General features: G+C 43.3%; 3 protein-coding genes and 1 pseudogene across 11 annotated transcripts in view; all 4 read right to left on the bottom strand.

Annotated features, from left to right (window-relative positions):
* The window catches only part of LOC147227582 (protocadherin alpha-C2-like), a 188,947-nt gene that overhangs the window by 57,200 nt on the left and 114,347 nt on the right, over positions 1-17,400 (bottom strand). The window contains exon 1 of one of the 9 annotated variants that reach the window (XM_086157808.1): positions 61-3,042. The exons of the other annotated variants lie outside the window; for them this stretch is intronic. Coding sequence (XP_086013934.1) covers positions 61-2,439 — 2,379 coding nt within the window. The 5' untranslated portion in view covers positions 2,440-3,042. Of the gene's footprint in view, positions 1-60; positions 3,043-17,400 lie in introns of those variants that run through there. 9 annotated transcript variants of the gene reach the window in all.
* LOC147227598 (protocadherin alpha-3-like) lies at positions 4,974-8,584 on the bottom strand. The gene is made up of 2 exons (XM_086158787.1): positions 5,109-8,584; positions 4,974-4,991 (listed from the first exon to the last, which is right to left on the bottom strand). The coding sequence occupies exons 1-2, from the start codon at positions 7,485-7,487 to the stop codon at positions 4,974-4,976; spliced, it is 2,397 nt and encodes a 798-aa protein (XP_086014913.1). The 5' UTR covers positions 7,488-8,584.
* Positions 9,294-12,708, bottom strand: LOC147227597 (protocadherin alpha-10-like). The gene has a single exon (XM_086157986.1). The coding sequence runs from the start codon at positions 12,582-12,584 to the stop codon at positions 10,191-10,193; it is 2,394 nt and encodes a 797-aa protein (XP_086014112.1). The 5' UTR covers positions 12,585-12,708; the 3' UTR covers positions 9,294-10,190.
* On the bottom strand, positions 13,460-16,787 carry LOC147227596 (protocadherin alpha-3 pseudogene; annotated as a pseudogene).

Here is a 17,400-nt window from a genome sequence, read left to right as displayed (position 1 = left end):
ACTTCAGCATTCCTCTCAATAATTTCCTAGTTTTGTTCAGATATATTAAACACACCTTACCTTGTCTTTACTGGGTAAAGTCTGAGTCCTGGTAAAAGTGTCTCCTCCGTTTATACTGATCAGCTCCGCATCTGCGGGCGGAAACGGCCCGGGAAAAACCACCATGTCACTCTTCAGTGTGTCTGAGCTGAAACACACGTCGTACTGCTGAGTAGCCTTAGAGTAAGACCAGCTCCCGTCAGGGTGGGTGGTGATCATGGGGGCGCCGTACCTGCCGAAACCATCGTCCGTCCTGTGACACCTGACCGCTATCAAAACGATCAGGCTCAGCAGGAAGATGGCCGACACCGACACGATGGCGATCAGCAGGTACAAGTTCAAATCGGAGAAGGTCTCCTCCTTGATGGTCACATGTCTGAACTGAGTCTGGATGTCAGGTGGACTTTCCACCACCACCACGTCAATAGACACGGTGGCCGAAAGGGAGGGTTCTCCGTTATCGGACACCGACACCACCAAGGGGTGGGTTTTCAGGTCGTTGTCGCTCAGTCTCCTCTTAGTCCTGATCTCCCCGGAGCTGCTTCCGATGCGGAACAGATTGTTTCCTTTGGGCTCCGACAGGTGATAGGAGAGCAGCGCGTTGTATCCAGAGTCTGCGTCTACAGCCCTGATCTTTGCCACAAAGTATCCCGCCTCAGCAGAGTAGGGGATGTTCTCACTGTTAACCGAGCCGTGCTCAGAATAGGGCGCCAGGATGTTGGGACTGTTGTCGTTTTCATCCAGGATATAAACGTTGACCGTCACGTTGCTGCTGAGCGGAGGAACACCAGAGTCTGTGGCCTGAACTTTGAACTGAAACGCCTTCAACTCCTCGTAGTTAAACGACTGCAAACTGACTATTTCTCCGGTGTCTGAATTCACAGTGACCATGGAGGCGACGTCTCTGTTCTTGCCAGAAGTGCTGATCAACTGGAAAGTTGATTTTGCGTTCTCATTTAAATCAGAATCCATTGTAGTCAGCACATGCATCACGGTGTTACTCGGACTATTTTCTTTGACATAAATATTAATTGGATTTTCCGTAAACACAGGTGGATTATCATTGACGTCAGAAATATGAACCGTAACGATGCTTGTGCTCGACTGAGACGGTGTTCCTTCATCCGTGGCTATAATAGACACATTGTACAGGGAGACAGACTCTCTGTCAAGAGGACCGTCAACAAGCAACGAGTAGTAGTTTTTATAGTTAGATTTTAATCTAAACGGTACTGATCCAGCAATCTTACAGTTTGTCAGGCCGTTCTTTCCTGCGTCTTTATCAGTGATCGTCACCATGGCAACGACGGCGCCTATTTCTGCATCCTCCTTCACTGGACTCATGAGCGACGTCACCGAGATCTCTGGAGCATTGTCATTGACGTCCATCACCTCCACTAACACCTTGCAAACTGCAATACGAGGAGGACTTCCTTTATCTCTCGCTTGAACACGAAACTCATAAGCAGGTATTTCTTCATAATCAATATTCCCCTTGACAGAGATTTCTCCTGTATTTTCATTTATATTGAACTTTACATAGGGATTCAAGTGTCGTGCCTCCACAAATGAATACACAAGTTCAGCATTAACACCATCATCTAAATCAGTAGCTGATAATGTCAACAACACTGTGCCATTAACCGCATTTTCCTCGACTTGCACCTTGTACAGTGATTTACTAAACACGGGAGAATTATCGTTCGCATCCAACACATTAACTCTGATCTGCATAGAACCCGATCTGGGAGGTTTCCCTCCGTCTAACGCAGTCAATGTGAGTTCAACAACCGCCTGCTTTTCTCGATCCAGCGCTTTTTGTAGCACCAGTTCAGGAAAGACACTGTCATCGCCTGAGCTCTGTACATCCAGCACAAAATACTCATTCGGGGTTAGTTTGTACGTCTTTATATCGTTTGAACCCACATCCGCGTCATGAGCCACTGGCAATGGATGCCTCCAACCAGTATAGGTCGACTCTATCACATCTATTTCGTTTATCTCATCCAGAAAATCGGGTGCATTATCATTAATATCATTAATCACAACCTCAATACGATGGAGGCTCCGAGGATCAGTCAGCACGGCTTCCATGTTTAAAGAGCACTTCGCAGCGTGAAGGCAAATCTCCTCCCGATCTATTCTCTCCGTCACTATCAGCAGCCCCGTTTCCCGATCTATGTCAACATATTGTTTTTTATACCCAGAGTGAATCTGAAGACCGGTGGATTTGACTTGCTGGATGCTGAGATTTAAATCCTTGGCGAGATTTCCCACCGCCGTCCCTTTGTCCACCTCCTCTGAAACGGAGTAGGAGATCTGAGCCTCGGTCCAGTCGCGGAGACAAAGCAGAGCGAAAAACACGACGAAAATATTATCCCGGTGTTCCCAAGAAGCCATCGCTGCTCCCGCATATATCCCAGATTCCTTCAGGTTGATTTTACATCCGAGAAAAAAACACAACGATTCTTCCTATGAACGCATCCTCGCTTCGGTTCCTCGCCGCAGCTCGAACAGACGCGATTTCCACAAAGAACGACCGAGTCGTGACGTTTTCTGAGGGGTTTGCCCACACTGACGCAAGACATTTTTTTTGCATGGTCTCCAGCGACATCTAGTGATACATGAGTGAAAGAACAGTCCGAAACAAAACGGGTTGACGAATATCAAGTGTAAAACATTTCTACTAGTGTACACTTACCAAGATTTGTTGAACATTTATGATACTGACTGAAAAAGGCCCTCATCTGATATGAAAGTGCTATTAACGAGCATACTTTTGCTTCACCTTCAATGTTGAAATAGTCATTGTTTGATTAAACTGCTAGAAAACAAGAAAACAAATCCTCTTTGACAATATTATTTCGCAAAATGTCAACGAAGAAAAGACCTAATGACTGAATGGAACACGGGCAGTTTCAGCACCATGGAGAGCTCCAGTCACATCAGCACATCCTCACATGATTTGTTGAAGTAAAAAAAAAAAAAAATTAAAAAAAAAACATAAAGAAGACCATTTTGGTCATGAAAGGGGATGAGGGCTGCATTCACTGCAGCACATTAGGAAAAAAACACTTTGTTTTATCTAGAATTGTTTAAATTGAATTTAATGCAAGCATTCATCAGATGTCTTGCCTGCAGTGAGAGTTTGCCTATAGGCTCTTTTTTGAAAAATGTTTTTTGTGAAATGTTGCTTCTGAGTGAATTTTTGCTAATAATGTGAACCCATAACTATGAAGTAAAAAATACCTTGTCCTCAGTGGAAAATTACGAAGAAGTGTGTGAAACTCAGATGGGTGGAGCGATACATCAAAATCGTAGCATGTATTCAGCTTCGATGAATAAGATGACTATTGCTCCCTAAACCATCTGTCTTCCAAACAATGCGTTCCTCTTCATCTTGTGCGTAAAGCCAAGTCATCACACCAGCACACCTCCAAACTGATAGCATGTTGACCTCCTCTCAATGTAAAAAAAACCCAGTCCTGCTCTGTGTATTTTGTAATCTCCTGCAGACGAGTTTGTTCTGTGTAAGACTTGTATCTTTTGAGGAATCAAAAATAAACATCTAAAGACCATTCTGACTATTCTTTGTTATTCACCAATATTCTTAAAGTAGCCTCCAAAAGATTTCCACGACACTCTGTAATGCATTTAAGACGCAGAAAAACCCACACATATGCAAAAATAAGCATCTGCACATGCGTGCACACACACATTCACCCAATTGAAAATAAACAGCTTTGCATCTCGATAGAACTGATCACAACACATCTATATTCTGTCCATTTACTCAAAGCACATACAAATGCAATTCCAAAGAACCATTTAGACACAATGCTATATCATTAACTCACATCTTTTAGGGATTGTTTCATCACTGCCTAATACAGTATCTGCATCACTTACCGTGGTTACATCAACTTTGGCATGCTATGCAAGACATACCACTTGATCTACTTCATTACACGTGGAGTTCAAAGAAGTGATCTACAGTGTGTTCAAGATTTTGAGCAAACTGCCACTGATCACATGTGGATTTTGACATGAGTCTTTGGCCAAGAGGGGTTCAGTTTCATTGGTTATTATCAATTTGATTGGTGGAGCTGGGTGGAGTTGGTGTATCTATGTGTTGACATTGGACCAACTCTCTATGCAATGTTTTGTTTGACACTGAGTTGTGACAAATAGTTTCAATAGAGTATATGTAAACATGTGACCACAAAAAGGGCTTTATGAATACGCTGTATCTCAACAATCATTTAATCACCTGTATCTTTTCATTAAGTAATTAGAAAAAAATACTTAGAGCTGTCAAACAATTGCAAAATCTATTCCCATTGTTCACAATGCTGCTGTAGATTAATATGAGTGAATTTTGATAAATACATTATCATTATCAAAATGGTTTCTATTTGTTTGGGGCAAAAAGACTCACAACATGAGGCGATTTAAGCAAGAGTCTATACACATGTGTGTACATATATACACACTTATGTGTTAAACAAAGAACAGATATGATGTCCAAAATTCAAACTAAACCACAACATGACCACCAAAAACTTCATTCTTGTTTCCTCCCACTTCTATCAATACATATCCATACTAATGCGGCCTCACTGAGCAAACCTGCTGAAAAAGACTAACTTGTTCACATTATCTGAGGCAACAACATTCTGTGAGGGTGGTTTGTCATAAACTGGGCATTGCAGTCATCAAGGTAGGATACTTGACAAACTGAAACATATTCCTACAGTCTGCAAAGGAAGTTTAATGTTGGTTGATTGGCCTTCCTTCCTGTTGTGTGTGTTGTTGGTGTGTTTTTCCTAACAGGTAGCATTGGAGCACCAAACCACAGCGGTGGGTTGAATTGAGGGATTTTGAGTCTTTGTGTTCTCTATGGCTATAAAATGTGATCAAATGGATAATGCAAACTACCGGTACTCGTTTATCTGGTTTAAAGCACAACTTTTGACTGCCATACAGTTAGAAATAAATATAAAATCACTTATTCAGCATTCCTAGCAGTAACTTCCTAGTTTTGTTCAGATAAATCAAACAAACCTTACCTTTTCTTTACTGGGTAAAGTCTGAGTCCTGGTAAAAGTGTCTCCTCCGTTAATACTGATCAGCTCCGCATCTGCGGGCGGAAACGGCCCGGGAAAAACCACCATGTCACTCTTCAGTGTGTCTGAGCTGAAACACACGTCGTACTGCTGAGTAGCCTTAGAGTAAGACCAGCTCCCGTCAGGGTGGGTGGTGATCATGGGGGCGCCGTACCTGCCGAAACCATCGTCCGTCCTGTGACACCTGACCGCTATCAAAACGATCAGGCTCAGTAGGAAGATGGCCGACACCGACACGATGGCGATCAGCAGGTACAAGTTCAGATCGGAGAAAGTCTCCTCCTTGATGGTCACATGTCTGAACTGAGTCTGGATGTCAGGTGGACTTTCCACCACCACCACGTCAATAGACACGGTGGCCGAAAGGGAGGGTTCTCCGTTATCGGACACCGACACCACCAAGAGGTGGGTTTTCAGGTCGTTGTCGCTCAGTCTCCTCTTAGTCCTGATCTCCCCGGAGCTGCTTCCGATGCGGAACAGGTTGTTTCCTTTGGGCTCGGACAGGTGATAGGAGAGCAGCGCGTTGTATCCAGAGTCTGCGTCTACAGCCCTGATCTTTGCCACAAAGTATCCCGCCTCAGCAGAGTAGGGGATGTTCTCACTGTTAACCGAGCCGTGCTCAGAATAGGGCGCCAGGATGTTGGGACTGTTGTCGTTTTCATCCAGGATATAAACGTTGACCGTCACGTTGCTGCTGAGCGGAGGAACACCAGAGTCTGTGGCCTGAACTTTGAACTGAAATGCTTTCAACTCCTCGAAGTTAAACGACTGCAAACTGACTATTTCTCCGGTGTCTGAATTCACAGTGACCATGGAGGCGACGTCTCTGTTCTTGCCAGAAGTGCTGATCAACTGGTAGTTTGATTTTGCATTTTCATTTAAATCAGAATCCATTGTAGTCAGCACATGCATCACAGTGTTACTCGGACTATTTTCTTTTACATAAATATTAATTGGATTTTCCGTAAACACGGGCGGATTATCATTGACATCAGAAATATGAACCGTAACGACGCTTGTGCTCGACTGAGACGGTGTTCCTTCATCCGTGGCTATAATAGACACATTGTACAGGGAGACAGACTCTCTGTCAAGAGGACCGTCAACAAGCAACGAGTAGTAGTTTTTATAGTTAGATTTTAATATAAACGGGACTGACCCAGCAATCTTACAGTTCGTCAGGCCGTTCTTTCCTGCGTCATTATCAGTGATCGTCACCATGGCAACGACGGCGCCTATTTCTGCATCCTCCTTCACTGGACTCATGAGCGACGTCACCGAGATCTCTGGAGCATTGTCATTGACGTCCAATACTTCCACTAATACCTTGCAAAAAGCAATACGAGGAGGACTTCCTTTATCTCTTGCTTGTACACGAAACTCATAAGCAGGTATTTCTTCATAATCAATATTCCCCTTGATAGAGATTACGCCAGTATTCTCATTTATGTGAAACTTTACATCAGGATTCAATTGTCGTGTCTCCACAAATGAATACACAAGTTCAGCATTAACGCCCTCATCTGAATCAGTAGCTGATACAGTCAACAACACTGTGCCATTAACAACATTTTCTTCAATCTGGACCTTATACAGTGATTTACTGAACACGGGAGAATTATCATTCACATCCAATACATTAACTCTGATCTGCATAGAACCCGATCTGGGAGGTTTCCCTCCGTCTAACGCAGTCAGTGTGAGTTCAACAACCGCCTGCTTTTCTCGATCCAGCGCTTTTTGTAGCACCAGTTCAGGAAAGACACTGTCATCGCCTGAGCTCTGTACATCCAGCACAAAATACTCATTCGGGGTTAGTTTGTACGTCTTTATACCGTTTAAACCCACGTCTGCGTCCTGAGCCACTGGCAAAGGATGTCTCTCACCAGTATAGGTTGACTCTATCATATCTATTTCGTTTATCTCATCCAGAAAATCGGGTGCATTATCATTAATATCATTGATCACAACCTCAATACGATGGAGGCTCCGAGGATCAGTCAGCACGGCTTCCATGTTTAAAGAGCACCGCGCAGCGTGAAGGCAAATCTCCTCCCGATCTATTCTCTCCGTCACTATCAGCAGTCCCGTTTCCCGATCTATGTCGACATATTGTTTTTTATACCCGGAGTGAATCTGAAGACCGGTAGATTTGACTTGCTGGATGCTGAGATTTAAATCCTTGGCGAGATTTCCCACCGCCGTCCCTTTGTCCACCTCCTCTGACACGGAGTAGGAGATCTGAGCCTCGGTCCAGTCGCGGAGACAAAGCAGAGCGAAAAACACGACGAAAATATTATCCCGGTGTTCCCAAGAAGCCATCGCTGCTCCCGCATATATCCCAGATTCTTTCAGGTTGATTTTACATCCGAGAAAAAAACACAACGATTCTTCCTATGAATGCATCCTCGCTTCGGTTCCTCGCCGCAGCTCGAACAGACGCGATTTCCACAAAGAACGACCGAGTCGTGACGTTTTCTGAGGGGTTTGCCCACACTGACGCAAGACACTTTTTTTTGCATGGTCTCCAGCGACATCTAGTGATATGATAATGTATGAACAGTCCGAAACAAAACGGGTTGACGAATATCAAGTGTAACACATTTGTACTCGTGTACACTTACCAAGTTTTGTTCCACATTTATGATACTGACTGAAAAAAGAACCTCTTCCGATATTAACATTGCTCTTTACAAGCATACTTATGCTTCCGCTTCATAGTTGAAATAGTCATTGTTTGATTAAACTGCTAGAAAACAAGAAAAAGAAACCTCTTTGGCAATATTATTTCGCAAAATGACAACGAAGAAAAGACCTAAAGACTGAATGGAACGCGGGCAGTTTCAGCACCATGGAGAGCTCCAGTCACATCAGCACATCCTCACATGATTTGTTGAAGAAAAAAAAACAAATTTAAAAAAAAAAAAACATAAAGAAGACCAATTTGGTCATGAAAGGGAATGAGGGCTGCATTCACTGCAGCATATATGATTTTGAATGGTCTTTGTCCAGCACATAAGAAAATGAACATTTTGTTTTAGTTGGAATTATTTGAATTGAATTTAATGCAAGCATTCATCAGATGTCTTGCCTGCAATGAGAGTTTGCCTTTATGCTCTTTTTTGTGAAAAACATTTTTTTGTGAAATGTCGCTTCTGAGTGAAAATATGTTTATTATCTGAACCCATGTCTATGCAGTAGAAAAGATCTCGTCCTCGGTGGAAAAGTACTAAGAAGTGTGTGAAACTCAGATGGGGGGACCGATACGTCAAAATAGTAGCTTGTATTCAGCTTCGATGAATAAGATGTCTATTACTTCATCAAACATCTGTCTTCCAAACAATGTTTTCTTCTTCATCTCATGCGTAGAACCAAGTGATCACACCAGCACACCTCCAAACTGATAGCATGTTGACCTCCTCTCAATGGATACAAACCCAGTCCTGCTCTGTGTATTTTGTAATCTCCTGCAGACGAGTTTGTTCTGTGTAAGACTTGTATCTTTTGAGGAATCAAAAATAAACATCTAAAGACCATTCTGACTATTCTTTGTTATTCACCAATATTCTTAAAGTAGCCTCCAAAAGATTTCCACGACACTCTGTAATGCATTTAAGATGCAGAAAAACCCACGCATGCACGCACATATGCAAAAACAAACATCCGCACATGAGTGCACACACACATTCAGAAATTGAAAATAACCGGCTTTGCATCTCAATAGAACTGATCACAACACATCTATATTCTGACCATTTACTCAAAGCACATACAAATGCAATTCCAAAGAACCATTTAGACACAATGCTATATCATTAACTCACATCTTTTAGGGATTGTTTCATCACTACCTAATACAGTATCTGCATCACTTACCGTGGTGACATCAACTTTGGCATGCTATGCAAGACACACCACTTGATCTACTTCATTACACGTGGAGTTCAAAGAAGTGATCTACAGTGTGTTCAAGATTTTGAGCAAACTGCCACTGATCACATGTGGATTTTGACATGAGTCTTTGACCAAGAGGGGTTCAGTTTCATTGGTTACTATCAATTTGATTTGTGGAGCTGGGCAGAGTTGGTGTATCTATGTGTTGACATTGGACCAGCACGCTATGCAATGTTTTGTTTGACACGGAGTTGTGACAAATAGTTTCAATAGAGTATATTTCAACATGTGACAACCAAACGGTCTTTGTGAATATGGTGTATCTCAACAATCTTTTAATCACCTGTATCTTTTTGTTATCTAGTTAGAAAAAAATACTTAGGGCTGTCAAACAATTGCAAAATCTATTCCCATTGATCACAATGCCATTTGGGATGAATTTGAATGAATTATGATAAATATGAAATCATTATTAGAATTGTTTCTATTTGTTGGGGCAAAAAGACACAAGACAGGAGGCGATTTTAGGAAGACTCTGCTCACATGTGTGTACATATCAAAACGTCCAAATGTCGAACTAAAAACTAACATGAAAACATTTTTTTTTTCTTTTTACCCCCCCCCCCCCCCCCGCTTTTATCAAATTCATAAACATACTAATGTGGCCTCACTGAGCAAACCTGCTGAAAAAGACTAACTTGTTCAAATTATTTGGGGCCACAACATTCTGTGAGGGTGGTTTGTCATAAACTAGGCATTGCAGTCTTCTAAGTAGGATACTTGAAAATCGAAATATATTCCTACAATCTGAAGAGGAAGTTTAATGTTGGTTGATTGTCCTTCCTTCATCTTCATTGTGTGTGTGTGTGTGTGTGTGTGTGTGTTATTTTTGCTAATAGACAGCATGGGAGAACCAAATCCACAGCAGTGCGTGGAATTGAGGGATTTTGAGTTTTTGTGTGCCCTGCATGCATTTATAGCTATAAAATGTAATCAAATGGATAATGCAAACTACCAGTACTCGTTTATCTGGTTTAAAGGAGAACTTCTGACTGCAAAACAGTTAGAAATACATATAAAATCGCTTATTCAGCATTCCTAACAGTAACTTCCTAGTTTTGTTCAGATATATTAGACACACCTTACCTTGTCTTTACTGGGTAAAGTCTGAGTCCTGGTAAAAGTGTCTCCTCCGTTAATACTGATCAGCTCCGCATCTGCGGGCGGAAACGGCCCGGGAAAAACCACCATGTCACTCTTCAGTGTGTCTGAGCTGAAACACACGTCGTACTGCTGAGTAGCCTTAGAGTAAGACCAGCTCCCGTCAGGGTGGGTGGTGATCATGGGGGCGCCGTACCTGCCGAAACCATCGTCCGTCCTGTGACACCTGACCGCTATCAAAACGATCAGGCTCAGCAGGAAGATCCCCGACACCGACACGATGGCAATCAGCAGGTACAAGTTCAAATCGGAGAACGTCTCCTCCTTGATGGTCACATGTCTGAACTGAGTCTGGATGTCAGGTGGACTTTCCACCACCACCACGTCAATAGACACGGTGGCCGAAAGGGAGGGTTCTCCGTTATCGGACACCGACACCACCAAGGGGTGGGTTTTCAGGTCGTTGTCGCTCAGTCTCCTCTTAGTCCTGATCTCCCCGGAGCTGCTTCCGATGCGGAACAGGTTGTTTCCTTTGGGCTCGGACAGGTGAAAGGAGAGCAGCGCGTTGTATCCAGAGTCTGCGTCTACAGCCCTGATCTTTGCCACAAAGTATCCCGCCTCAGCAGAGTAGGGGATGTTCTCACTGTTAACCGAGCCGTGCTCAGAATAGGGCGCCAGGATATTGGGACTGTTGTCGTTTTCATCCAGGATATAAACGTTGACCGTCACGTTGCTGTTGAGCGGAGGAACACCAGAGTCTGTGGCCTGAACTTTGAACTGAAACGCCTTCAACTCCTCGAAGTTAAACGACTGCAAACTGACTATTTCTCCGGTGTCTGAATTCACAGTGACCATGGAGGCGACGTCTCTGTTCTTGCCAGAAGTGCTGATCAACTGGTAGGTTGATTTTGCATTTTCATTTAAATCAGAATCCATTGTAGTCAGCACATGCATCACAGTGTTACTCGGACTATTTTCTTTGACATAAATATTAATTGGATTTTCTGTAAACACGGGCGGATTATCATTGACGTCAGAAATATGAACCGTAACGACGCTTGTGCTCGACTGAGACGGTGTTCCTTCATCCGTGGCTATAATAGACACATTGTACAGGGAGACAGACTCTCTGTCAAGAGGACCGTCAACAAGCAATGAGTAGTAGTTTTTATAGTTAGATTTCAATTTGAACGGTACCGATCCAGCAATCTTACAGTTCGTCAGGCCGTTCTTTCCTGCGTCTTTATCAGTGATTGTCACCATGGCAACGGCGGCGCCTATTTCTGCATCCTCCTTCACTGGACTCATGAGTGACGTCACCAAGATCTCTGGAGCATTGTCATTGACGTCCATCACTTCCACTAACACCTTGCAATAAGCAATACGAGGAGGACTTCCTTTATCCCTCGCTTGAACACGAAACTCATAGGCCTGGATTTCTTCATAATCAATAATACCCTTTACAGAAATTTCACCAGTATTTTCATTCAAATCAAACTTATCATTGTGGTTAAAACCTACCCTGTCTTTAAACAAGAAAATAATCTCGGCATTGATGCCCTCATCTGAATCAGTAGCTGATAAAGTCAACAACACTGTGCCATTAACCGCATTTTCCTCTACTTGAACCTTGTACAGTGATTTACTGAATACGGGAGAATTATCGTTCGCATCCAATACATTTACTCTGATCTGCATAGAACCCGATCTGGGAGGTTTCCCTCCGTCTAACGCAGTCAGTGTGAGTTCAACAACCGCCTGCTTTTCTCGATCCAACGCTTTTTGCAGCACCAGTTCGGGAGACACGCTGTGATCGCCTGAGCTCTGTACATCCAGCACAAAATACTCATTAGGCGTCAGTTTGTACGTCTTTATACCGTTTAAACCCACGTCTGCGTCCTGAGCTACTGGTAAAGGATGCCTCTCTCCAACGTATGGAGATTCGGATATATCCATATCAGTGAGTTCTTCCAGAAATGCTGGATCATTATCATTAATATCATGAATCACAACCTCAATACGATGGAGGCTCCGAGGATCAGTCAGCACGGCTTCCATGTTTAAAGAGCACTTCGCAGCGTGAAGGCAAATCTCCTCCCGATCTATTCTCTCCGTCACTATCAGCAGCCCCGTTTCCCGATCTATGTCAACATATTGTTTTTTATACCCGGAGCGAATCTGAAGACCGGTAGATTTGACTTGCTGGATGCTGAGATTTAAATCCTTGGCGAGATTTCCCACCGCCGTCCCTTTGTCCACCTCCTCTGACACGGAGTAGGAGATCTGAGCCTCGGTCCAGTCGCGGAGACAAAGCAGAGCGAAAAACACGACGAAAATATAATCCCGGTGTTCCCAAGAAGCCATTGCTGCTCCCGCATATATCCCAAATTCTTTCAGGCTGATTTTACATCCGAGAAAAAACCACAACGATCCTTCCTATGAATGCATCCTCGCTTCGGTTCCTCGCCGTAGCTCGAACAGACGCGATTTCCACAAAGAACGACCGAGTCGTGACGTTTTCTGAGGGGTTTGCCCACACTGACGCAAGACATTTTTTTTTGCATGGTCTCCAGCGACATCTAGTGATACGTGAGTGCAAGAACAGGTCGAAACCAAACGGAATGGCGAGGATAAGATGCTCCGATGAATTGGTGTAAACCGTTTTGAAAACTGGCAACACATTTTTGATAGTCACTGAATAAACGTTAATTTTTCACGAAAACATTGTTATAAAGATTCCCTTGCTATTTGCTATCATCCATTTGGGCTCATTTAATTGCTTAAACTGCTATATTTGATGAAACTGCTCTAAAACGAGAGAAGGAATCCTGTACAAGATATACTGTTTTGCAAGACAACCAGAATCCGCCGTTGGGACAGTCTGGAACGCGGGCTACTTCAGCACCATGGAGAGCTCCGAACCTCATGGGATCTACCAGATTATTACAGATTAACAGAAGATCTTTTCATGAAAGGTCATGAAAAGGGGTGAGGGTTCCATTCGTGTGCCTCAAAAATCACATTGTATTGTCATTTTTTAACATATCAGGCTGGAAAATAACTTTTGGAATGGTTTTCCTCGAGATTGATGTAGAAAATGTGTCTGAAGACTTAACTACAACTGGACGTTTGGCACTATGATCGGTATTGCATTTAAGACCCGTATATAAACACACTAACACACGCACACACTCACACACAACCAATCACACACAAATTCTTTACATTTCTGTGTATGTTCACATTCCCTGCACTTTTTGGATCTTCCTGCACTGCCACATCAAATTATGACAATCTGTACATTATCAATCAAGTTACAACAATCTATATATTATTACACATCTGGATTTTTTTATGGATTTCTATATTTTTTCATCAAAACTCATCTGGATGTACAGTGGATGGCAGAGTAAGACTGTCATTGTACAGGGAAAAAAAAAATCCAAAATGTCCATATGACAATAAATACTTTGAATCTTTGAAATTAAGAAAAACCACATCAGCCTTGCTTCTAAATAGAACTGATCACAACACAACTAAAATCTTTCCACTTACTTGAAGCAAAGAGAAATAAAATTCCAAAGAACCATTAGTACACAAAGTAATACAAGCAGCTCAGTTATTTCAAGGTTTACTACATTCCTACCATTTAAAATGTACATAAAAACTACAGCTGTTTCATCAATTTCTAATTTCTTACTATGTTTGGCATTAAGACGGCTACTTAATGTTGATTGACTGTCCTTCCTTGTTTCTTTTGTTGCTTTTTTTGGAGGTGAGGGCAGAAACTTCTGATTGACGGGGCCATTAGTTTGTTTAGAGTTGCCTATTTTGATCAACTAGATAGCGTTGACCACTAATCTGCACAGCGGGCAGTATTGTTGGATTTTGAGTCGTGTGCACAGCACACATATAGCAAGAAAAAAATTTACTCAAATTTATCATGCAAAACACTAATTTTTCGGGTTTAACATGTATATTTTCACAGCCCTGTAATATCAGCCATTACAAAAAAATCCATTTCATTCCAGATATAAGAAGCACACCTTACCTTGTCTTTACTGGGTAAAGTCTGAGTCCTGGTAAAAGTGTCTCCTCCGTTAATACTGATCAGCTCCGCATCTGCGGGCGGAAACGGCCCGGGGAAAACCACCATGTCACTCTTCAGTGTGTCTGAGCTGAAACACACGTCGTACTGCTGAGTAGCCTTAGAGTAAGACCAGCTCCCGTCAGGGTGGGTGGTGATCATGGGGGCGCCGTACCTGCCGAAACCATTGTCTGTCCTGTGACACCTGACCGCTATCAAAACAATCAGGCTCAGCAGGAAGATGGCCGACACCGACACGATGGCGATCAGCAGGTACAAGTTCAGATCGGAGAAAGTCTCCTCCTTGATGGTCACATGTCTGAACTGAGTCTGGATGTCAGGTGGACTTTCCACCACCACCACGTCAATAGACACGGTGGCCGAAAGGGAGGGTTCTCCGTTATCGGACACCGACACCACCAAGGGGTGGGTTTTCAGGTCGTTGTCGCTCAGTCTCCTCTTAGTCCTGATCTCCCCGGAGCTGCTTCCGATGCGGAACAGGTTGTTTCCTTTGGGCTCGGACAGGTGATAGGAGAGCAGCGCGTTGTATCCAGAGTCTGCGTCTACAGCCCTGATCTTTGCCACAAAGTATCCCGCCTCAGCAGAGTAGGGGATGTTCTCACTGTTAACCGAGCCGTGCTCAGAATAGGGCGCCAGGATGTTGGGACTGTTGTCGTTCTCATCCAAGATATAAACATTGACCGTCACGTTGCTGCTGAGCGGAGGAACACCAGAGTCTGTGGCCTGAACTTTGAACTGAAACGCCTTCAACTCCTCGTAGTTAAACGACTGCAAATTGACTATTTCTCCGGTGTCTGAGTTGATGTTCACCATTGCTCTCAGGGGCAATGATTCAGTGTTGCTTTGTAAAAACGAATAGGTCACCTGACCGTTTTGATCAGAATCTGCATCATGTGCGGTCACTTTGCCCAGAATCTCTCCAGATGGACAGTTTTCTTTGATATAAACATTTAACAGCGGCTCGGAGAATCGAGGCGGGTTGTCATTGACGTCAGAGACATGAACAGTCACTATGCTGGTGCTGGAGAGAGGCGGGGTTCCTTCGTCACTTGCCTCTATCGTCACGTTGTAGCAGCTGTTTGTTTCTCTATCGAGCGGCCCGTTCACTACTAACGAATAATAGTTTTTATAATTTGTATCCAGTTTAAACGGAGCTTCGTTCAACGTCACAGCCTTCACGACCCCGTTTCTCCCCCCATCCTTGTCCAGCACAGACACGAGAGCGATCGCAGTACCGACTTTCGCGTCCTCCCGAACCGCGTTTAACAATGACGTCACCGTGATCTCAGGAGCGTTGTCGTTCACGTCCACGACCTCGACCAGAACTTTACAATCCGTAGACATCGGTGGCTGCCCTTTGTCACTGGCTTCAACATAAATCTCAAACGCAGGAGTTTCTTCATAGTCGATTTTCCCTTTAACGGATATTGCACCCGTTTTTGAATCAATTTCAAATGCGTGCAAAACAAGATCCTGACCTATTTTTCTTAAATAATATTCAATTTCAGCGTTTAAACCATCATCCGCGTCTGTAGCATTTAGCAGCACAATAGTTGTTCCTACTGGTAAGCTTTCAGAGACTTGAATTTTATACAACTGTTTACTAAAAACCGGATGATTGTCGTTATTATCCAAAACGTTAATAATAATTTGAGATGTTCCCGACCGGGAGGGATTTCCTCCGTCCACTGCAGTGAGAGTGAGCTTTATAACCGAGTCAGTCTCCCGGTCCAAAGGTTTCTGTAGGACCAGAACTGCAGATACCCTACCTTCCGCTTTGTGTAGGTCTAATGAAAAATAATCATTCGCACTCAGTCTATATGTATTCACACCGTTTTTTCCGACATCCAAATCCGTTGCCTCGATCAAGCCGAATTTCTTTCCCGGTAAAGTGTTTTCCGCAATGGCAAGAGACGTCAATGTTTGAGGGAAAACGGGTGCATTATCGTTAATATCTATAATAATTACCTCTACGCGATAAAAATTCATCGGATCTTGAATAACGGCCTCTACAGTGACGGTACACTTTGCAGCCTTCAGACAAAGCTCCTCTCGGTCCAGCCTTTCACTGACGTAAAGGATCCCAGTTTTCAAATTCACATCGAAATATTTCCTCTTCGCACCGCTGACAACGAGGAAATTGCGAGTCTCCAAACTCTGCACGTTCAGGTTTAAATCCTTAGCGATATTTCCTACAGACGTTCCCGGGTTTACCTCTTCCGAGACGGAATAGGAGAGCTGTGCAGCCACCGCTTCCCAGCAGCGGATCAGCAGCACGACGGAAAAACAGCTCGGAAAACGCGTCCGTCTCCCGAATAGATACATGGTTATATCCACACACAGAAAGGCACCAATCCCGGTCCAACAGTCCCGTCAAAAAAGCCGCTCCACAAAACTATTCGACGCATCGGCCGCCTGGTTTTCTAGCTGGACGGGGAGCGTTTCCACCCTGCTCTCAATCGCCCTTCGTTTTCTTTGTTACAAAGCCCAGAGAGGCATCATCATCATCTCTGTCTAGGAGGAGTTCTGGATGAGCTCGGTATATTCCGGGATGTCACGGTCTGCAGCGCCTCAACGTGGTTCACTAATATAACGACATCTTCGTGGCATAAAGTCATAATCGCGACGGATAATTCCACACAATGCAATGAAGAACCGCTGTTACAATCTTACTGTATTCCCAGTGCCAATTTAATATTTAGATCAGATAAATATGATACAGTAATAAATTAATGATTAAGCCAAAAATTGCCAGAGAGGCATTAATTGGCTGAAATGATCCTGTAAATTATAATTCTTGAAGCTCTCACTTGGTATTCTTGTCAAACATGATGTTTTTAAATTCTCTTACATTTTCTTCCCTAGTAAAATCTATCTTGTTAAAATGTTGAGTGTGGATTCACATTATTTAATGCAATATTCATGTGTCAACTTTTCAGACAAATTGTCATGTTACCTCATCGAGAGGAAGACGCATTTGAGGCAAGAGAATCTCGCAAAGTTATCCACTGTAAACCTCCAAAAACTGGATATAGATGGAGTGAAAAAATGTATGAATAAAGTAAAATAATA

The sequence above is a fragment of the Fistularia commersonii genome, chromosome 13 (assembly GCF_037954325.1).
Source record: "Fistularia commersonii isolate RoL2024-O1a breed Wild chromosome 13, RoL_Fcom_v1.0, whole genome shotgun sequence".
Lineage (NCBI taxonomy): Eukaryota > Metazoa > Chordata > Actinopteri > Syngnathiformes > Fistulariidae > Fistularia > Fistularia commersonii.
The sequence above is the reverse complement of the archived record's forward strand: the minus strand, read 5'-3'. Positions and strand labels throughout refer to the sequence as shown.